General features: G+C 38.5%; 1 protein-coding gene across 4 annotated transcripts in view; it reads right to left on the reverse strand.

Moving 5' to 3' along the window:
* ERCC6L2 (ERCC excision repair 6 like 2) overlaps positions 1 to 23,328 on the reverse strand; it is a 57,078-nt gene extending 33,750 nt beyond the window's left edge. Inside the window, exons 1-10 of one of the 4 annotated variants that reach the window (XM_086868352.1) lie at positions 22,960 to 23,265; positions 20,271 to 20,413; positions 19,989 to 20,097; positions 15,543 to 15,662; positions 13,839 to 14,032; positions 11,100 to 11,261; positions 9,724 to 9,931; positions 8,170 to 8,310; positions 6,538 to 6,651; positions 4,984 to 5,103 (exon numbers count right to left, since the gene is read on the reverse strand). In XM_086868352.1, coding sequence (XP_086724478.1) covers positions 4,984 to 5,103; positions 6,538 to 6,651; positions 8,170 to 8,310; positions 9,724 to 9,931; positions 11,100 to 11,261; positions 13,839 to 14,032; positions 15,543 to 15,662; positions 19,989 to 20,097; positions 20,271 to 20,320 — 1,218 coding nt within the window. In that variant the 5' untranslated portion in view covers positions 20,321 to 20,413; positions 22,960 to 23,265. Of the gene's footprint in view, positions 1 to 4,983; positions 5,104 to 6,537; positions 6,652 to 8,169; positions 8,311 to 9,723; positions 9,932 to 11,099; positions 11,262 to 13,838; positions 14,033 to 14,321; positions 14,450 to 15,542; positions 15,663 to 19,988; positions 20,414 to 22,959 lie in introns of those variants that run through there. The other 3 variants (XM_086868351.1, XM_023945003.2, XM_086868353.1) reach the window with 3 other exon arrangements.
* Between the last annotated feature and the right edge of the window lie 689 nt (positions 23,329 to 24,017).

Genomic DNA, 24,017 nt, shown 5'->3' on the forward strand with positions numbered 1-24,017 from the left:
CATATAAACTAGGATTTATTTTCCTGGGGAAAAAAATACACAACAGGAAATTTAACATGAGCCATACTACTTAGATTTGCATTTTATTTAGCCACATTAAGAAAAGAAAGAGAAGTGACATTCTTTTAAACCAGAAGGAATTAGCTTCTGTGCTATTGTTGTTATTAAAGTACAGGTCAAATAGTGAATTTCCTATAGGAGAATAAAAAAATAAATCCACACAATTTGCTTAAATAAAATGGATCAATTTCATTTCCCATTGGGAATTTAAGTATTTGGGAGTAAGAAACACTCTAACAGGGAAAAGTAATGAATGCTTTTGCACCAAAGAGAAGTAAATTCCAGCTTGTGCACCTGAATATTATCCTGTATGTTCTTAGTCCTAAACAGAAATACTTGATTATACTCCAGGAGAAGTCACATTTTCTTTTCAAGAGTCCACACAGATTTCAATGTACATCTCCACATTGCTACACATGGTGAGTAGTCTGTAAGTGATGAAATTTTACCTCTTGGTTTGAGAATATCTTTTTCTCTAGAGATGCTCAAGTTAGCCTACAGGTTTTTTAACCCTTCAAAGCCAGGCCTGCCTGGGTCAGGGTTATGTTTAATGGTAGAGGTTACCATTTCCTGCAAACTGCTCCAACAGACTTCCATTTTCCTACTGAATGATGATATCTCAAGCAAAAATAATTAAATCAATACAACAGTTATTCCTAAGAGATTTGTATTAAGAACTGTATTCCAAAACTCCTCAAATGGATGTCTGTGGAAATGTGTACAGTTAAAAAACTAGAAATAATCAAACAAGGTAGTATGAATGAAGATTACTGCATGATTGTAAAGCTATTTTTGCTCATCTTCTTTTCCAAGCATTCCTCAATATTTCTGTTTGGACAATCTGGAATCACTGTGTTTCAGAAGCAATGAACCACTTGTCCTTACACTTTGCAGGTCCGCACTATCTTACATCATGACAGAAAAATGGTGATTTCCAAACAAAGCAGGACACTCCTTTCACTCAGATCTCATATATTCAACTACTTCTATTTAAAAACCTAAGCATGAAATTCACTTGTTAATAAAATGTGTCAGCAAAGCTTGAAAACTGTATTTTCTGCAGTACGAATGAAAAGGAGGGGATAATTTCACAAAAAAAGCTGTGAATTATCCACCTCCCGCAGTAACACAGATATATTAGTGTCCTCATTACACCATATCAGGTACACTATCAATGGTTATACATGTTGTACATTTGGACTGTAGGGACTGTTTTTTCCAGGCTCTTGTTGTAGTACGAAACTCAGAACAGAAAACCTGGGGTGGCATGCTGTTAATGATACAGCTTGCAAAACACGGAGAGATGACTGCAGCCACAGGAACAGGTAGGACACAAACACCACATACAGGCCACTCTTTAACTCTTGCATACAAGCAAAACTGGTTTCACTGGTGGAATCAATTCATGTCCCATAACAGAATGTTTCCGTGAGTTTTATCTCTGTTTGGCTGGAGAACAGATACATTGTGCAGAGGGAACCTTTTCAACTCTGCAAAACAGCTGCTTAGCTAAAAATTTAATTAAAAAAAACAAACAAACCAAAACCACGGCCTTGCCCCTTTCCCTGAATAATTTTTTAAAGAACACCACAAACTATTCCTTTTCAACTATACTTATCCCAAAAGAATAATCGCCTGTACCAAAATTTCTGTGTAGTTTGTACTGAATTTTAAATTGAAAGATAAAGTAATACTTACTCAGTCTACACTACCAGATAAAAGTTACAAAAGAATTTCAATTAGTTTCTAGAATTTATCTACAGAACAGGAAATGCAAAGTCGTACAGTGCTACAAGGTTATTAAAAACATTTTACTATCATTTGTCTCAGTTATTTCCAAATAAACACACTGAAAATTGATAAACCCATTTCCAAGCTCTAGAACCAAGCTCTTCTCTGATTACATTCTTATGGTAAGACAACTTTCTAAATTAATACTTCCTGAGTCATTTTGCTTTCACAGTATAAAATGCAAAATCATCACAAAGAGCTTCCATATTCAGAATAGAAAACAAAAAAGCAAGTCACCACACCACAAAGGTATGAACCAGTTAAACTTAACGGACCCAAAACCCAGCTTATTTTCCACGATAGCTATATAACCCATTATCTTCCTTCCAGGCACAAAGATCACTGAATCATACAACAGTTTGGGCTAAAGATCATTTAGTTTCAAATCATGCCACCATGGGCAGGGATGCCACCTACTAGATTCAAAGCCCCATCCTAACTGGTCTTGAACACTTCCAGGAATGAGGCATCCACAGTTTCTACAGGGAACCTGCTCCAGTGCCTCACTACCCACACAGTGAAGAATTTCTTCCTACTATCCAATATAAACTTACTCAGTTTGAAGCTTTTATCCCTTGTCCTGTCACTGTAAAACATCCCCCTTCAGATTTCTTTAGATTTCCTTCATCAGTGAAAGGTGGCAGTAAGATTACCCAAGTGCCTTGTCTTCTCCTGACTCAGCAACCTCAACTCCCTCAGCCTTTCCTCATAAAAGAGGTTTTCTATCCACAACAATCTTCATGGCCCCCCTCTGGACTTGTTCCAAATGTCCATATACCTCTTGTGCTAAGAAAGATGGATACAGTACACTGCAAGAGTGGAGCAGAGGAGGAAAATAACCTCTTGCCCTGCTGGCCACACCTCCTTTGATGCATTTCAGGACACTTTTGGCTTTCTGAGTTGTGCAAGAATAACCCCTTGGCCACACCTGCACCACTTCAGGCACCATCCCCTCACAGCTACTGCACAAAATTAACTCTGGCCAGAATCAGGACAGCATCTTACCACAACCTCATTTCAGGTAGTTGTATAGAGTAATAAGGAGGCCCAGAGGAGACCTTTTCTCCGAGCTAAACAATCCCAGCTCTCTCAGCTGCTCCTCATAAATCTGACATTCCAGACCCTTCAACAGCTCCTTTGCCCTGCTCTGGACACACTCCAGCAGCATCTTAGTGTCCTTCTGACCCAGAGAGGCCCAGAACTGGATACAGCACTCAAGCCATGGCCTCACTAATGCCAGGCACAGGTGAAGAATCACTTCCCTGATCCTGCTGGACGCAAAATTTCTGATACAAGCCACCAAGATGCCACTGGCCTTCTTGGCCACCTGGGCAAAATGCTGGCTCATGTCCACCCACTGTTGGACATGAGCCAGCACCCTCATGTTCTTTCTCACCTGGCAGCTTTCCAGCTACTCTGGCCCAGCTTGTAGTACTGCAGGGGGCTGTTGTGGCCAAACACAGGACCTAGCATTTGGTCTTGTTGAACCTCATACCATTGGTCTCGGCCCACTGATCCCTCTGTAGAGCCTTCCTAACCAACAACAGACCAACAATCCCACCCATTTTACGTGTACCAACCTACTGAGGGACTCGATATCCTCATCCAGATCATCAGTAAAGATATTAAACAGGACTGGCCTCAACACTGAGATACCACTGTGGGAGACACCACTGGTGACTGGACGTCAACTGGATATGGCACCATCCATTATCACTCTCTGGGCTCAGCTACCCAAGCAATTTCTAATCTGGCAAGGGGTGCACACTTCCAAGCCATGGGTTGCCAGCTTTCCCAGGAGAATGCAATGGAAAAATAAAAATAATTAAATATAATAGAATAATAACAAAAATGTAAAATAGTAATGTGAATAATGTCACAGTAAAATAATCAGTAACAGAATTGCTTCATAAGCAATTATTCAGCTCCTGAAGATGATGGATTTGGTTTTTAAAGCTATATATTAAAAACTTGCTGGTAGCTAATTTAATAATTAATTTCACCTTCTCAAAACAACTAAGTGTATATAACAAAGTTAATATACAGGCATTTCACATAAAAGTATCAACAGTAAAGAAAGTTGTTGCTTAAATGGTAACAAATAAAGTAAGGTGGTAACAGCCATTCCTGCGACAGCAACATAGTCCTCCCACTGCCATCAGTCCCAAGAAGAAAATATTAATATCCAGTTTTACAGAGAGTCAAAATTCTGCATAACTTCTAACTCCTCAGGTACTCTCAGCTCCAGAGCACTACTAAAACTAGTGTGATTTTCTTTTTAATTATCTATATTAGACATACTTTTCATCTATATTAAACATCATCATCATCTACACTGTATGTCATCTTGTCATCTTTTGTTCCTCTCTGGAACCAGAGAAAGACAGATTCTGAGATGAGGAGTTTTTCAGATTCATACTAGACACATTTATTTTGGTCATCTTTAGCATGACTACTATTATTTTCAAAATGTCCAAAGGGTTCAAAAAGTCCGTAAGCACTAAGTACATCTTCACCAGCTCCATTCTATTCATTGTCTAGCTCTCATTCATGTTTATCCTAAGATATTCTTTAGAGTCTGGATGGTCGCAGCCTACTTGGCTGCTTCTGACACACAGTTTCTAATCACCCCTGTCCTGTGGCCCTTCTCTGAATCATCCTTTGAATCTTTCCAAAATCTAACACATGCCTATTGAGACGAGAGATTGAAACTACACACAAAATTGAGGCTGTGCACAAACCATTAAGCACACAGTGATTCTGTTTTACTTCCTTTTCTTTGCCAAATATTGCCGACTGTCACTGGAATCCATGGTTTCATGAAACAATAGTTGACTATAAGGGTCATTTCTATGTCCACCATCAAACATGTAAAGTTAAAATCACTTCACATTCAGAAAATTTTAGCACCATGTGAAGAAAATTTTAGCATCACAGATTAGTCTTATCCAGTCTTTGCCCATATAAATACTGATCCACAACAGGAGATACCTGCTGTTGTATGATCAACCATAAACCAGAATAATTAAAATGCCCAAAACTATCAGGTGCATATTTTCTTATAACCATATAATATAGGCCAAATCTATTACTATGAATAATATTTATTTTTCTTCTAAGAAAGAGGTTTACCTTCATTTTTCCACTATATTTTGGATCTGAAATTGTTTCAAAGGCTGCATCCTTGCTTAACTGCACAAAATCTGGAAAACTGGAAAATACCTGGCTGCAAACTCGTTTGATATGTGCTTCCTGGAAGAAAAGCAGAAAGATTCAACAGATGTTAAAAATTAGAGCTGTATTAAGGCATGCAAGGAGTTAAACAGGCCAAAACATGATCTGCCAAACTATCTCAAGCACAGTTATGTGGTTTTTAATTTAGTTCACTACAAAACTGCTGGATAAAAGATATCCTGTGTGTTTTGCTTTGTTTCATTTAAAAACAAAAGATATTCTTAATCTGAAATCATGGATCTTATTCAAAATTTCTTCTCGTGGCCAGAATTGTCAGTTTCAAAAAATTCTGTTGCCTTGAGGTTTGCGTTACCCAACAGTTGTGCACCAACATTTCTCTTGACCCTCCGGCGTAACAAGCCAGTAGGGGAATTACACACTGTTCCACAACAAAAACTGTGCAGGAAATGCACTTAAGCTGTTCAAAAGCCCCATAAAGCTCAACTGCTAAATTTAGCTCTGAACTTAAACATGACTTCACACTTTAAATCCACTTTTCCAGAGAGAAAGAAAAGATCACATCTCTCACCTAAGAATAACCCATGTAAGGGCCTTCAATACTCAAGGTAAGAAACACTATGAAGTATTAATTTCTCGAGTAGATTTTGGCAAAATTAATAATTATGGATGATACAGAAGACTGTAAGTCATAAAATACTGGTACTCTGTTATTTCAAAGGTAATTTAAATATCAAATGTTATTAAAACAAAAACTACATATGTCATACACAATAAAAGCCCACTGAAGATGTCTCGGTGTATGCTGTGTGTAATGCAGAGGACACTAAAAATAGTATTTCTGAAAAAGCAAAATTGCTTTAATAGAATAAACTTGCAAAATTAGCTAGGACATTCTCACTTCTCTTCCTTGGTAGATTCTAAGAGAAAGTGGTAACATCCCTAAATCCCTTTCCTCATTACTGGATCTTAAGGCTCACAAACAAGCATTTCTTAAATTGCCATTTGTCGGTCTTGTTGCCTGCCATAGCAATCAGATAAACTGATGATGATCTTTCATTGAGCAATTTCTTCTAAAATGTATTTCTCATTATTTAAACAAACTCATTTCTTAATATAAAGTACTAGAGAAAAAAACCAACTATTCTAATTACCCATTATTTATTTGCACAAAGACATTCCTCTTATAGGCACTCTTCATAAATGTAACAAAAATTTAGAATTAGAAATCATTAAAAATTACTCTGCCTCCTAATCTCTTCAGTATTTTATAACCCTTACTTTCAGACATGAATCAAATAAATGAGCATGCTGTTTTGTTTAGTATCTTTATAAGGTGTGCATTCAGTATGACTGAAAGGAAAAGGAATTTCACAAAATATCTTAACTGCAGTTAGTTAAGATTTAAAAAGGTGGCCAGTAGCAATTTTCATTCAAGAATTTTCACCCATTCATTTTCCACAAGTCCATTTTTTAGATACTTCTGAAACTAACCTGCAGTTTGCTAGTGCTGTCCATCTGCAGCAGTGCAGCATGATTTGCAACCTTCTGTAGGATCATTAGGTAACTGAAGCGCAATGATTTAATTGTTTCACCATGTGCATTTACCTACAAAAAAAAACCAGTTTATGCAAACAAATACTACTGAAAATAAGTAATAATCTCAAATAAATACTATTCTTACCAGGTTTAATGCCTTAACAATTCTTAGTACTATAACTGATCCCCAAGGGATGAATACCATATGCACGATAAAAATGAACTAAGTTTTGTTTTTCCTGCAGTTTTGTGACCCTATTAACAGAAGTGTCTTCTCAATAAGAGACCCTACAGCTATGTTCATTGCTTGCTAAACATTTCAGATAGTAACTTCTACAGACATGACACTGAGATAACAAAGAACTCTTCAGAAAACAAGAAGATGGTAACTTTATAAATAATTAAATCAAGCAAGAACAGTTTGAATGACTTCTTACCTTTCAACTGCTAACTACTTTTCTCTTTAGCAAAAGCCTACAAAGCTTTAAAAACACCTCAAATAGCGTAATTCAAGCTTCAGACATTCTACAGTGCAACAGCAACGACCTCATCAGCTATGTTCCTAGTTATGGTTGGCTGGCTTGATCGATATTTGTTTTCCTTTGGCTTCTCAAGTCACTAAATTTCACAGTTAACTCTGGAGTAAGACAGTCTGTAAGAGCACTCAACTATCTGCAGGCCTGTCTACTGCACTTCTGTGAATCAAGTTCACTGGCATTTCTTTTTTTCTACAAAACATCACTAGAAACAAAAGCCTACAAAGAGGGCTAGTATCCATGGAGTATTAAACAAAAATTATAAGCGCATTGCTCATGAAGAAAGATGCAGGAGACTGAAGAAGCTACATCATTAGGAAAAAAACCCCAAAACACTACTCAAGAATCAGAGCAGTTCAAAGACATAAAAGGAAGAAACAAGCATGTGACATATGCTTTCAAAAGTTTAAGATGTTAAAAGCTGTGCTTAATCTGAGTCTACCGAGTGAGGTAGGCAAAACAAATTCAAACTAATCCAGCTTTAAAGAAGTCCAGAGAAGATTGAAGAAATCTGCAAAGCTGTTACTCATAGACAAAGTTCAGCTTGTGCTTTGTGAGTGCTGTTACAATTCTCCCGTCATGAAGCAAGGCAAAGTGAATGCTCAATGGCACAGGAAGGCACAACTGCAATTAGAACAGAAAGAACTGCCCAGGCAACCTGCTGAGTTCAGGGTGCCTCCCATTTGCAGCTCCTGCACAAGCTGCCTGGGAAGCACCTGGGAGCAGCATACCTGACACATACTGAACATCTCAACGCAGTACCCTTGCCAATATCAACAAAATCGCAGGTGCATTTAATAATACAAAAGATCCAGAATTTACTTCATAGGCAACAATCACCTGCTCAGGGCATGCAAAGCAGTTCTGCAGTATCCCCAAAGTACATAACTCCATCACGCTGGTGATGCAGCTCCCCATGTTTCCAGATGGGTTTTCCCAAACAGATGAGTTACAACTAAGCAAACATTTCAATCAGCCCTTCATCAGCAGAGAATCTCTCAAGAAATTCAGAAGACTATACTCTAAAATCCAAAGAGTGACAAGTTCTTACTTTGTAACAACAGTTCTTCCTTTTCCGGCCACTATTGCAGCTGCAGGGTTCTCCTGCTCTTAACACCAAGGTTACATCATCTGTCTCTAGCACAGCCTGGTACACGGCTTTCTGGAATTCAGTTAAGGAACAAAATACCATCTGCCAAAGAGAAAATACAAGAAACACTATCATGTGCAGCATATAATGAAAGTCAAAAAAGCACTGCATCAAAAAACACAAATCACAGGTCACTGAAAATAAAGTAGAAATAAACACTACACTTGCTCAAATAGTTACAGGAAATTATTCTACCGACAAGAGAAAAAAAATGTGGATTTTGACACCAAGAGAGCATGAAACTGTAGCCAAAATGTATGCATACTTATTTCATACCACCCCAAAATTCTAAAAAGAATATCAATATCATTCTACAAGAAACTGATGTTATTTTGCTCAAAACCCTTACCTTAAATATGGCTTTTGTGAAGGAATAGGAGGAGAAAGGAAAAGTGAGAGAAGTAAATGCATAATGTTAATTAAAAATTTCTCTCTGTTTTTCAAGGTGCTTAATTTGCCCTTTTTTTCCCCTTTTCAGGCATTAGCTGCTGCAGGGCACTACCGCAAGTGGGACAAACAGAATAAACAATGAGAAGGCAAGGATCTACACAGTGCTACGGCCAAAACTCTGACCCCTCTTCTTAAAGACCATGGGTGGCATCTCCATGACATCTTTAGTCTTAAGCAGCAGGAGACAGAAATCCCAAGATCATTCCTTAACCTATGCTATCCACAAAGTAGCAGCACCATGCTGAGCTATAATAATACAGCAGTAACTTGAACATATACTCACATTAACAAGATAATGAACAGAATAAAACCTGATAGATTCAGAAAAGCGACTGACGTTTGTGTTAATCTTTCCTTCAGAAGACAGCCTAGATGACATTATTATAAACAAAGGATGAAGAAAAAATACCAAATCTTGAAAATAAAAACAGCTGCCAGCTTATGTACTTGTCTACTCAGAAGATTTAACAGAACTCTTAGCTATATCAATAAAGTATTATCACTTCACATAATATTTACAATTGCATCAGATGAACAGGATTACAAACCTATCATAGAATCGGCCTGTCTGAGATTATTCTTTCATTTTGGGATCAAAAATGAGGGAGTTAATAGCATACTGTTCCATACACAAAGTGTCAAAAAGCAAATTCAGAAGTTTTACATAGAATTTCAAGAAATCTACCTACATTGCTTTGGGCCTGGGCAAATAAGGACAAAAACATACCTAAAACAGATATGTAAACCACTAGTCAGATTAGCCAAGTGTTTTCATGCTTGATTAACTCCATTTCAATGTGCAATCATAGTAATTATGTGAACAAAGCATACTACTTCAAGTGCTGAAGTAGTACTTTTCCAGGGATATGAATTCTTCTTAAGTGAATAAGATGAAGAGAAAACCATAAACCACAGACATGATGCAAGAGAGAAAATACAACAAGAAAACAAAAAAGAAGAGATACGTTCATTAGCATTGTATTTGAAATGTGAAGAAACTCTTACTCTGTCTTCCTTTTTTGGCAACTGATCACTGATAAGTGCTTTGGTACGTCTCAAAAAGCAGCCAGACATTTTTCTTGCTAGCTTCACCATGGCCTTACGACCTGTTGCTAGCTCTCTTTTAGTTGCAGTGTGCCTCTGGCCGTGCTCCACTGGATCAGAAAATTTCTTCTTGAAATGTACTCTGCTACCTAAAAGTCCTGGTACAGCCCTATTGAAAAACAAAAGGGGATGGGGGATTGATACACTGATTTGAAGCTATATACTATAAGTTTGGTTTTTTTTCTGGCTAACAGCAAGAAATCTTAAAGTAGCAGTCACTAGCGAAACTATAAAAATTTTAAGTACAAATAGCAACATATACTATTTTAAGACATGTCATGTTTCATTTGTTTTTTGTGATACTCAAATGCTAAGACATATCCCTTAGGAAAAGGGTTACAATCCCAAGAAAAACAAAAGCTTAGCAGAACAACAGAAATCACAAGTATACAGAACCTCTAAACTACAAGGCTGCTAGTATTGAGGAGCCTAAATTGGAAGTGACGCAGTTGTGCTTTCAATTTTTTCTGGCTTTATGAAATCAGAATATGCAGATATTACAATTAACTAAATAAAATCTGGAGAAGCCTAATAGTAAAAAGAATTTAGTAACTGTTGGTAGCATTACACATTGGAATAATTTACTAACAACATCAGCACAATTTAAATGAACCAGATGCAACACTAAGCTTAAAATTTTCTTCCTGCTATTTCTGTTCTGTATATCCTTATATTTAAAGTATGTTTGCTTTGTTCTTACTCTGCAAAGCATTCACAGGAGGTTTAGATTTGTATCTACAAATTGTTGCATCTCTCCTTGAGCACTGAAGTTTTTTCTGGACAAGACTGTTACTTTTCAAATATACGCACTTGTACATTTTGGAAAAAAAGCAAAATATTATTACTTTCATCCTCTCAAGTAGGTCAGAATGACCTGCACATACTGGACAGAGCAAAGGCACTATGCTGGTCAAGGTTGCGTAATGATTTCCTACCTACTGGGCAAAGGACAGAAGAAAAAAAGTGTCCTTGGGGGGGGGGGGAAAAAAGGTAATATTGGAGGTGGAGGAAGAATAACTTTAACTTCTTCCCAAATTCCCCAAAGAAACCAGATGGGATGAACTCCAAATGTATTAAGCAACTCAAATACCACGAGCTTACCTTCCCAGATGTGTTAAAAAAACCACAGTTATATTCTCACAAAAAAGCAGGTATTTTGAGGTTGAGGGTTGTGTTTTGTTGTTGTATTTTTATAACACATCCAGTCTTTCCCTACCCCCACTGCACAGTTAACAACAGAGTGTTCTTTAAACCACAAAAGAAAATATTTTATTTACCAGTCCATAACACACCAAAGTTCCTTCATATTGTTTTGAAGAATGGTTCCAGTAAGACCTATGCGAACACTGCATTTTAGTGACTTCATGGTTTGAGTTATTTGAGCCTTTGGATTCTTTATTCTGTGTGCTTCATCCACTATCACAGCAGACCACTCTATACTGCAGATCAAAAAAAGATTTCATTAACTGACATTACTTGTCCCATCATGCCACATACATACATAAAAAAGTGAAGTAAGCCACACAAATAGCTGTGACTGTATTATAACACACTATTACTTTTTGATTTCCCTGGTTTTTTGTGTTATACCACTCCATTTCTTTATATTGTTTGTTTAGTAAATTCAATTAGCATAGTTGAACATAACGGCTACACTACATTGCCAAATAAATGAGCTACTGTTACCTGCATCAAATGCTTTCTGCGAAGAAAGCAGCTTTCAGTCTGTGGACCAATGAATCTAGCACATCTCACTAAAATTAACTCCACTCATAATTAGGATTACAAAAAATAAATAAGTCTCTGAAGGTAAACTACTGAAATATGCTTAACATAGGTATGCTTCATCTTCTCAACAAAATATTTCCAATGCCAGTGAACTGAAAACATTTCAGTCTACAAGGAAGTATGTCAAGGAAGTCAAGAATATCTATACAATAGCAGAAGAATTTTAATATTTTGGGATTGGGACAAGAAGGAACATCACTATAAGCAGTGACCAAAAGAAGTTCAAGAATAAAACTTAAGGGTAGAATGACCTATATACCATAATAATAATAAAAAATCTTCAAGTCCCTAGGAAGAGATTTACTAACTTTATGAATTCACTCTTTATATATGAATATGTCAGAACCCAACCATATTCAGTTTAATATGCTGCAAAAAGTTGAAACAGACATGTTTAGAGATGTTTAGTAGAAAGCCTATCTCCTGAGCAAGCTGCATTTAGCTCACTAATGAAGGCTGATCTTGCGGCATTTTTGCTACCCACTAAATACATCCATTCATATTCAAGTTCCTACATTCCCAAAGTATGCTAAAAATTGTAGTTTCAGAAAAGTCTAACAGATGTTAGATGTTATGAACATAAGCCAGCTCCTTCCATTTAAATCTCTCATACTGATTTACATGCATAACTGAGCATATGTATTCTTATTCCAGATAGCTAATTATTTAAGAGCAGCTTTTGAGTCCAATTCATCACTGTAGCAAAGCAAGACACAAAATCTCTTCTGGTGTTGAAATCAAAGGCCCAACCAGTCACATCCTCCACAGAAAGAGCTTGGTGAACCTTCATTCTGAAGAAACGTACTTGCTGATGTCACACATCAGATCTGTTCCACACATGCACCTATGTATGTCCTGACCACAGTCTATTCCATGACCAAGCATGAAGAGTTCCTCAGAAGGAACACAAATAGTTAGGGGTCTGATAACAAAGCTACCTTACTCTCCTATCTGTATTTCTCTGCTCTCTGTACTTCAGACCTGAGCACAGAGATGAAGATCTGATTGTTTTGATGATGGATCTCCAGACAACTACAGTACTCTCTGGGGCCCGGGCCCTTCCCAACACCTGAAATGCCAAGATCTGCAAATCCACTTAAGAGTAGCTGCTGAGGACAGGCTGCTACCACCAGCCATTGACACAACTTGTACCCTTACTCCCATGACAACATAAAGGAAAAGGACCTCTAGGATTTGATGACAAATGTGTGGGTTTAAATCTTAAAGCTTTTAGGGCTCAATAAATTCATCAAGCTAGTGAAAAGAGCAAATAAGGAAAATACCTTTTTGAGCATTTGCTAAAAATTACAGGTGATTGTTCTTACACTGCACTAAAAGACAGAAATACCTGCTATGTATCTTTCAGCTGTCATCAGCTTTCAGGCAGGCAGTTCCTGTGTCTTTCAGAAAACATTTCATAACTGTGTTACCAGCAAAGACTGGTTTTATGGGAACTATTCAAACACTTACTGCTACCAAGTGTATCATTACAAAGATAGTTCTATTGAGTCTGGCTGAGATGGATTAATTTTCCCACTGCAGCTTTCATAGGTCCATGGATAGCTGGAAAGGTGTTGTTAACACACCAGTGCTTTGGCTACTGCTGAGCAGTGCTGGCAGAGTATCAGTGCTGTCTCTCAACATTTCCCCCATAGTAGATTGGGAATGCATAAAATCCTGGGAGGGGACAAAACTTGGCCAACTGACCCAAACTGACCAAAGGGATAACTCATCCCATATGGTATCAGCTCAGATATAAATGCTAGGGAAAGGGGGAGGAATGGGGCACTTGATATTTACAATATTTGCCTTCCAGTGCTGAAGCCCTGCTTCCCAGGAAGTGGCTCAGCACTGCTAGCTGATGGGAAGCAGAAAAATCTACTTTTTTTCCCCCCTCTTTGTGTGCCTGAATTTCTGTTTCTGCTTTAGTAAACTGCCTTATCTCAACTAAAGAGCTGTTTATCTTAATTTCTCTTCCCTGTCCAGCTGGGAAGGGGACTGAGCGTGGCTTGGTGGAAACCTGGTGTCCAGCCAAGGTCAACCTACCAGAACTGTACAGGTTAAATTCGGTAGCACATGAAAAATTCAATAGTTCAGGGATTCTTCTCTGAACCACAGTGAGTCGATGGATTTAACAGTAAATATACAGAAAAAAAGTCCTTTGAAAGAACAACACACAATTAGACAGTTAAAATTCAGTGTGTACAAAAACACATTAAAGCCATTACCTGTTAAATTCATCCAAATACAGGCGAAGTATCTCATATGTTGTAAGAGCAACTTCACATTTACCTTGCTTGATGCGACTCATGTCATCGTCTTTTTTACTGCCATGTAAGACAGAGACCTTAAAGTATCCCCATGTGTCTAATTCATCCTTCCAATTGTACAGCACTGAAAGAGGGGCCACTATGAGGAAAGTCTGACAATAAATAATATTATAGAATCACTTGAAAACATACTATATTTTCAACATTATGGTATCATTTGAAAAACTACAACATAGCAATTTCTTAATAACAGAAGTCAAGATCTTGACCGTTTTACTGCTCTGAGCAGTTTGACTGTTTAATTCTGTAATTTCAAAGGATGTATGGAAAATATCTAAAGTTAATATAAATTCAAAAGTAATCAGTTTACTCTGAGTGTGTATATCATACAGCAGAAAAATACTGTAATACTAAAATTAAATACTAAAAAGCACTACTTACTCAAATTATACTCTAACAACTGCGGTAAGATGTGAAATGCTATCACTTTGCTTTGTTATAGCATCTGTATACCATAAAATGTTTTACAAATGGAGAAAATAGAAGGATGAAGAGGGTAAGCAGCTTCCTCAAATCCACAAGTCTAGTCACCATGTGACTTGAAAACAGATAGTCCTGAAAAGGGTTAAACAAATTAGGACAGCTCTTACAATTCATTTAATATGACAGGATAATAAAATCAGTGAAGTAGGAAGTGACCTTGAGACATTTTCAGTACAACTTTACAGTCAAAGCAAGGGCAATACTTACTTCAGACCCAGGTTTTCCCAATTGTGGCCTTCAAAACCCCATAAGGGTGGATGGAGTCTACAACTCTCTGTGTCCTGTTTCAACACTAAATGCCCTCAAAGTGACATTCTCCTCTTATTCTTAGTCAGAAGCATTCCTGTTTCTTTGCACATGAACTGCTATCACTTTACCCCTTCCCCTCAGCCTGTATTTCCTGAGGAGCATGTATCCATTATGCACAAAGCTACAGTCATATGACCCATCACGCCAGTCAAATTCTGTAACTATTCCAGCAAAATAAAAATAACAATGAAAAACAGAAACCACATGGTTTCTGTAACGGGTAAAATTAAAATGATCTTCATATTTATCTTATTCACACAAAACTTCTACAAGTGTATTTTATTTGCTGACACTGTATTTGACTACCTCGATTATCAGGCAGACTTATTTCCAACATTACGACAGCCAATCAAGAATATACAGGATACCATAAGGCAACTAGAAATACGTTTTCCAAATATATGGATTTCTCATAATTAAATATGCTGTTATTACAGATATATATGCTTTTTTTTTAATTTAAAAATATCACCCAACACTAATTTTCTACTCACTGACATGGGCTTTTACTCTAGCCACAAGTCTAACCCAGATACCTCCAAATGTTTTCTGATAGCGCAGATGAACAGTAATAACAGATTAGACAAAAAAAAAAAAAAGAAAACTGAAGACTTCCAAAACACTGCTAGGAAAGGCATGAAATCCTACAGGATGTACTTCAGCAACTGTATTTTAATTTTAAATTAATTTTAATTTTAAAACTTAATGTACATAAACTCCTAGAACAAAAAAACAACCAACCAAAAATATCTAAGGATTGACTTTCATCATAAGCTTTCATCCTTAAGCTAGTATCACTAAAAGTTGTACCTTCTTGGGGTTGCAATCTGAGCTCTTTTTCATTGTCCTCAGTAAAAATTCCGGCATATTATTTTCAATATCCTCATGTGTTCCCTTTTTGTGCAACACTGCAGCCAAAAATGAAATGACCTTGAGAAAGAAAACAATTCTCAGTGACTATGTACAGTAAGAAATTGAATTAATTCCACAAAAAATAAACATTTAGGACAGAACCCTGGACAGGACTTCAGAAGGTGGTTTGGTTTGGTGTGGGAAGATTTTTTTTTCACCATTTTGGTGTGGGATGCAGACAGGGGGTGTTGGTTGGTTTTAAATAAATCTGGTTTTAAAATGGGATCTCTCCCTCCCTTGGATTCCAAAGAATTCCTTGAAGTAATGATAGGAGCAATTAATTGCTCTATCTCACTATTTTATTCTTTATTTGGAATAGTCACAAAAATACACAAGAGACAGAATATGAATGAGCCAGGAAAAAACAGAGATGAGACTTGTCTTGCAACTCTCCTCCTATTCAGGGTACTTAAATTTCAGATGCGAAAACAGAAGGAACAGATATCCTCTAACTATCCTCTCAAGGTTATTTCTGCGGAAGGAAGAAGAGGCCTATCCTAGAGGTTTGTTTTTTTACTAATATGTCATTTTTTGTGTGTTCCATTCCTTCAAAGTCCTGTTGGTAACATCAAAATATTTTTTTTCTGTTGTGCTATTTTCTCCCATCTGCCTCAAACCACTCAAGGTGATTATGAGAACATATTTATTACAATACATCACAGCAAGGACAAACATCCCAGCACAGGCTATTCCAAACTGCTTCTATCATAATCCAAAACAGGAAGAAGGCAGAGAAAGATCTGGCCAGAACATGCAAATCCAAAATCCATTAGGGATAAATGGTATCTGTGAACTAAACACTAGCAAGGACCAGATGCATCATCAGAGAGGTACCCTTCTTTTGCAAACTCAACAGGTCCCTTTTATTCAGAGAAGCCAGCTCCAGCCGCTTCCTTTTGCAGCTGCTACACAGCTGCTTATAGCAGGACAGAGGTAAAGCTATCAACTGTTGATTTCCAAAAAAACAACTCTCTCCCTCTAATGATGGGGAGAAAGAGCGTGTCAGGAGAGGAGAGCACAGAAAAGACACCTGCCTGGAAAGAATAGTTAGATGGAGAGAAGAGAGAAGAAATCCATCATATGTATGGCCACAGAGTGAAAGAAAGGCATGTAGAATAAAACTTAACCTGAACATTTTTATACATAATATCTCATGAACTGAGATTGAAATGAACTGCCAGTTTGCACATGTTGTTTAAGTAATGACTTTTACTATTTTTTTTTTTTAATCCTATGAGAATTATAATCAAATTCAACTGAACAATAAATCTTCATGCCTTTTCCACATTCTCCACTCTCGGAAAAATTTGCATCACAAATTTCTAGGAGTAGCAAAGGCAGTGAAACAGCAACTCATCAGAAATCTTTGGCTCTTCCAGATAAAGCAAGAAGCAACTAAAATGCCTTGATAGCAAACTAGATTATTTTAATCACACTGAGAAACAACATTATTCTATTTGCCTTCACTTAAACTTCAGTTTGATATGAAAGAACCATGTGGTCAGGACATTTAAAGCAAAAATCAGTCCAGAAGTACAAAGAACATTAAAATTCAAAGGATTTCTAGTGAAGTTTTTATCTCATGAATCATCCTCTAATTCAGAAACAGTAAGCTTCAGCCAACTGACAAGCATAAGACAACTTTTTTCTAAGACTATATCAGTTATTCAATGAAGTTTAAATTTCTTTTTTCATATGTACTAACCTTTTCTAAACAAGCAAATTCTACCACTTCATATCCACTGAACTGCCTTTCCCATACTCAACTTGAACATAAACACTGTGTTTTATAAAAAATACACAAGATCACAGAATCACAAAATGATAAGGGTTGGAAGGAACCTTAAAGATCACCTAGTTCCAATCCCTGCAATGGGCAAGAACTCCATTCACTAGATCAGATTGCTCAGGCCTTCATCCAACCTGGCCTTAAACACAAAGGTTACTGGAAGGCTGCAATGACATCCCCCAAAGAGTCTTCTCTTCACCAGGCAGAACTGCCCCAAATCTCTCCACCTGTCTTCATAGGAGAGGTGTTCAACCCCTCAGAATACCTCGTGGCTTCCCCTGGACCTACTGTCACAGGTCTACATCCCTCCTGTGCTGGGAACCCCAGAGCTGGATGCCGTGTTCCAAGTGGGGTCTCAGAAGAGTGGAGCAGAGGGGCAGAATCACCTCCCTTGACCTGCTGGACATGCTGCAAGCATACACTGCTGGCTCGTGTCCAGCTCTTCATCCACAAGAACCCCCAAGTCCCTCTTCTCAGGGCTGCTCTCTTCAACTTCTCCCAGTTTGTGTTCATATCTGGGAATGTCCCAGCCCAGATGCAGCATCTTGCACTTGGACTTGTTGAATTTCATAAGGTTCTCATGGGCCCAATTCTCAAGCTTGTCCAGGTCCCTTTGGATGGCATCCCATCCTTCTGTTGAGTCAACTGCACTGCTCAGATTTGTGTCATTTGCAAACTCGCTGAGAGTGCACAGGACCCCACTGTCTGTGTCATTGAGGCAAACATTGCAGAGCAGTGGTGGTCCCAAAACAGAGCCTGAGAGACATCACTCATCACCAGTCTCCACCTCAACACCAAGACCTTGACCACAACTCTCTGGCTGTATCCAGCCAGACAGCCAACTCCTTATCCATTGTACTCTCCATCCATCAAATCCACCCATCTCCAGTCTGGAGGTATGGATGTCATATGGAACCATATCAAAGGCCCAACAGAAGCAGAGACATCTGTCCATCTTCCCATATTGACCATTATCATCATTACATCATATAAGGTCACCAGACTGGTCAAACACAAGTTTGCTCGCTGCCTCAGATAAGTCTCCTCAACCTTTCTTTTCTGACCTATGTACTTATAGAATCCCTTCTTGTTATTCGTAACATATGATATTCTTCACGTAAGATATTCTTTGAAATCTCTACCTTCTGAAAACCTGACACAGATTAAAATAAATAGGCATCAGATGTGAATTCCTCATAGGAACATACTGTCACTGTGTGATAAATGTGCCTAGAGAATCAGCTCTGAGATTCAAAAAATACAAGATGCAATCAAGACAACTAAATTTAGTTCCTGCCCCCCAAGTTTACTATTATCTCTCACCGATAGATAGATAGATAGATAGATAGATAGATAGACAGATAGATAGACAGATAGATAGACAGATAGATAGACAGATAGATAGACAGATAGATAGATAGATAGATAGATAGATAGATAGATAGATAGATAGATAGAGGTATTTCTTACTATGTGAAATCAGATTACTTGCAGTTCTGAGTAAAAACAGTCTTCCATAACTACTCAGTTCTTCAACTACCATGGACAAGAAACGTGGCCATACTTCAAATGAATGCAGTTTTGTTTTAATAAGCATCTGTTAACAGATCATCATCAACTATATATACCAACCCATGATACACCTCTAAATTCTCTATGCAGAGTTTTGACACTTTAGTTTACTCTCTCCTATTAAGTTTGGTACAGGACAACACCTTTTGCATTGAAAGGCATCTGTCAACATTCTCCTAAATGGAAGGGCAATAGGTACCAATAACGGCCAGTGAAGGAATGAGCTTGCATTGGACACATGGAGCGATAGAGAAGAGAATGGGACAGACTATCCCCCACAGAACTCAAGCTGCTAACTTGATATCAGATAGACCATAGAGAATTTCCACACATAAAAACACCTTAGTTACAGTAAAATGAGTAAAAAAAGTAAGCAAAAAAAGGTAAGCAAAAAGTAAGCAATTTAGGTCACACAGATTCAAAGCGTAAGGAAAAAAATCCAGTTACACTTTGTCCTCTCATCAAGCAAGCTGCATTTCTAAGAAAGTGATTCAAGTTGCGTGATATACCAAAGCACTATTTCCAGAGACAGGAGTAAAAGGGTTGGCTCTTTTGCATTCCCAGAAGAGTGAAACTATTTGTTTTCAGGAAAAACAGGAGAAAGGTATTTTAAAAGCACAAGTCAGATAAGAGCCTCAAGAGTTCTTTTAGTGTACACTGTACACTCCACGGCAAATTGCTTTCATGATGGGCAGGTAGCAACCCTCAAAGTAAATTCAACACACTAACATTTTAACTATTGTAATTACTCATGCTTATACTAAAAGGAGCCAAATCCCAGTTTTATGGCCTGTCAGGAGCAAGTCTTAAATCAGCAACAGGCTCCTGGCTCTGAGTGCTGTCCTGGACATCATGTCCTGCTCCATCCATCTCTCCAACTGCAGAGGGATGTTTAAACGTCATAAATACAATGCTTTCTAAAAAAATATTTAGAGATCCCAGAAAATATGATATTCTCCCACTGTAACAAACAAAAATAATACCTGTATTGTCTTTCCAAGGCCCATATCATCTCCAAGAATACACCCTCTTTTGTTAGCATAGTGTCTATACAAAAACTGGGCTCCTTCCCTTTGATAATCACGCAGGTATCTGTTAATTGTATATGGGATAAAATCGCCATTGTCAGACAATTTAAACGCAACCGCAGGAGATGGAAGATTTCGGTCAGGAAAATAAGGCTTTTCCAGATCACCCTCATCAAATATTAAGCTTTTCCAGGGTCCTCTACTGTCTTTGACTTTACAAAGTTTTGTTATTAGTACTTTCCTTTCTTCAGACTCCAAGAATGATACAACAGCAAATGATTTTCCATTCTTGTCCTTTTCAAGAGAAGTTATTGTTCCTTCATGAAGTTTTCCATTTTCAAAACCAGGAGCAAGGCATTTCTCCCCAATACGCCAATCGTCTATAAAAAAACCGAACACACATAGTGATAAACTGGCTGGATATACGAAGTATTTCATTTTTCCAGTATTAAAACAATGGATGTAAATTTAGGTGATAAAATGCATACAACTTCGTATAAAACACTTTATTGAAGTTAGCACTAGAATTAAAATAGCAATTACTGTTTACAACCAAAGCCTGAGCTAGACATATAGTTTGATATTTTTATAAAATATTTTTATTTTCTATTTTGTTATTTATAAAATAACAGAAGGTGTATAGAAAAAAAAGCAATATCCAGAGTCCAATGCATTAAGTTTACACAGTGGCTTCACACAGACAAACACAGCAGTATGTATCAAAGTAGAAAGTCCCCACATTATCCTGACAAGGAAAAACAAAACAAAATACCTCCACTAGAAAAAAAAAGGTCTTCCCTCTTTACAGTAAAAAGACCTTGCAAATAACGGCCATGCACAAGGTTTTCCAAATCTGAACTGAGAGAAAAAGGGGTTTTCTTCTGAGTTTGCAGAAACAATTTCTAATCTTGTTCTTCTAAGTCATCCCAAAACAAAGGGATGACTTAATTCATTTCAGAACCTTTATTGTTTCTTATCTATTTGCCAGAATAAGTTTTGATTGTTGCAAGAGTGTCATTATCAACTACCGTGAGAGGCACCTTTTTTACAGGAAGGAGTGAGCCAGAGAGAATCTTGCACCAGAGCAAGTATTCATCATTCTATGACCACTGGTAGTACATGTTCCTGGAGACATCAACTCAGACATTTTTCACACGTAAGGAAAAAAGTTCTGAAGGCAAGAAACCCCACCTCCACCATTTTAATGTCACTGTGTAAAAACTGAAAGAAGACTAGTTCTCCTCACCAGGTTCTAAGCACCCGAAAGCATATGCTTACAGGACTACTATTCAAAATGTATTAGTTACATCAATGGTAACCACAGCTCATTTATTAAATAGATTTAATATACACACTTAGGGAAAACAAAAGCATCCTTGTAGCCAAGCCCATTATTCTGCAGCCAGCATTGGCTCTAAGCTGATGTGCAGGTAACAATAAAATTGTACAAGCCTACAGAACACCCCTATTCTGAAATTCTTCGGCCTCTAAAATATTCTTTTAGTCAGAGATTTCATGGGTCACAAGTGGTTCGTCTGTTTAGCAAACCCCAGCAGACTGCTTTCTTCCAAGCAGCTCCACTCCTTTTTCAATGCATGCAGATTGCTAGAATTTGGTGACTTCTGACTAAAAATATTGTTGATCTGCTCTGGATTCATGTCACACTTTTGCCTGATATGAACTTTGATCCAAAGACCTAAACTGATGGCCCACTAGTTCTTACACTAACAAGGTCAAAAACCACAGCCTCTCCATTGAGTTCACCATTTTGCAGATCTCTTTAATAATACCCCCATCATCCTTATTTGGAGTTTAGCCCTATACCTTGTGACCTGCTACATAAGCTTTTAGAAGACCTTCAGCCATTCCCTCAGTTCTTCTCAAAGACTCAATGCAAAAAAGTAACTTTTTGAGGCAAAGGGTGAAGTACAGGCTGTACGTTCAACAAATCCTACACAACTAATCTTTAAATTTCATGGCATTACTACACATCTCTCATCTCAATGCAAAAAGATGCGTACATTAACTTCTCCCAATAGCCCCTCATTCTTTCTGCAATTTCATGAGAACAGGAACAAAAATTGAAAAACCGAAACCAGCTATGTACAGCACACTGTTAAATATGCAAATTAAACTTTAAAATAGCATTGTAATTGCTTTTTTTTTTTTTACAGTAGTGAAGGGACATGTAACATGTTTAGAGACTCTCAAGTTAAAACCATGATTTAAGACAGTTTTTGCTTTTAACAAAGCATTTACTTGAGGCTAAGGAGTTGCATATGTCTCATCACAGCTAGAGTTCAGGTGCAAAGTGGAATAAATTATACTGAACGGTAGCTCTAGTATTGCTAAGCTCCAAAACTAGGGAGAAGCAGGGAACAGTATGACAAAAAGGCTAAGACATAAAATGGTAAAATGGACTCCACTGCTACAAAAGGCAAAAAAATAATGCTATTAAAGCCAAAGCATGAACTACTTACTTTAACTATCCTGAGTCAGCAAGCCCTTGGCTTTTGAATTAGAACCATAACTTATGTGAAGCATAAATCTTTAAAAACAAAGAAAATTATCTCGTATGGCTTCCTAGCATGGGTACAGTACACTTGCCACCAATGATGAAAGCTGGTATTTAAGATGCTTGCCAGTACTTACCCCTTTTATTACAGGTGGGAAAAATGTGCCACTGTGAACACTGACTGTACTAAATCATGGTGGTAATGGACTCCTGTCACGCACTAGGTCTTTTCAACCACTAGTCCTCTATGAAATTAAGTCGAATGCCTTCTAACTATTGAGGGCTGACCACTTAATGTATGAGTGTAAGGTTCTGTTTTCCTGCTTTGTTTTTTTATTTTATACTCCAATAAACGACTGTAACAACAAAATTCGAGGATATTGTAGAGCAAGACACACGGAAGTCGCTTACCTGGGAGACCATCATCACACATTTTAATTTTTGGCTGTGCAAAGCCCGACGGGGCCCGCGGGCAGAGGCACCGGGGCCCGACGGCACCGGCTCGCTGGGGACCCACCGCCGCCCCTCCGCCGAGAGGGTCACGTTAGGGCGGGCGCCGAGGGAACCCCCCGGGCGCCTGAGGGAAGGGCCCCTTGGCTGTCCCCGCTCTCGGCACTGCGGCCGGCCCCGGAAGAGCCGCAGCCGAGGAGAGCTGAGACCGCGGCCGGGGCCGCGTACCGGCCTCGCCCGGCCCGGAACAGGCACCGGCAGAGGCCCTGTCGGTATCGCGAGAAGTGCGTTGCCATGGTTCTCCATGCTTACAGGCGCCGGCGGGCAGGCGGGAAATATCGCGAGGTTTCCTGTCAGAGCGGCGCGGGATGCGGTGGGAGCTATGCGGCGGGCCTGGGCCACTTCTGCCCGGTAATGTTGTGTCAGGTTTTGGGCTCCTCAGGAGAAGAGAGGCTTGGAGCTCCTGGGTTGGGTCCAGCACAGGGCTAGGGCGATGATTAGGGCCTTGGGAGCATTTCTCTTGTGAAGACAGGCTGAGGGAGTTGGGCCTGTTCAATGTCGAGAAGAGATGGCTAAGAGGGGACCATATTCATGTGTATAAATATGTGAAGGGAGGGTGTCAGAGGATGGAGCCAGGCTCATCTCAGTGCTGCTGAGCAATAGGACAAGAGGTAATGGGCACAAACTGATGGTGACCATTCACAGATTATTTAGAGGTTGTGGGGTCTCCTTCACTGGAGATACTCAAGAACTGACTGGACACAATCCTGTGGAATGTGCTCAAGGATGATCCTGCTTGAACGGGGAAGTTCAGATGACCCCCTGTGGTCCCCTCTAACCTTACCTGTTCTGTGATTCTGGGCAGCAGGGGGAAAGAGATCTGAAGTTATTCTCTGTGAAAAAAATTGGAGAGGTGAGGAAGCAGGGCAAAGAGCTGGTGCAATGGAAGGCACAGCTGGCACAGTACAGAGCAGCCAGCGGCACGGAGGTGATGGGTGCTGAGAGCCAAAGATCTGACA

Source organism: Cyanistes caeruleus, chromosome Z (genome assembly GCF_971803275.1).
Source record: "Cyanistes caeruleus chromosome Z, bCyaCae1.hap1.1, whole genome shotgun sequence".
Classification (NCBI taxonomy): Eukaryota; Metazoa; Chordata; class Aves; order Passeriformes; family Paridae; genus Cyanistes; species Cyanistes caeruleus.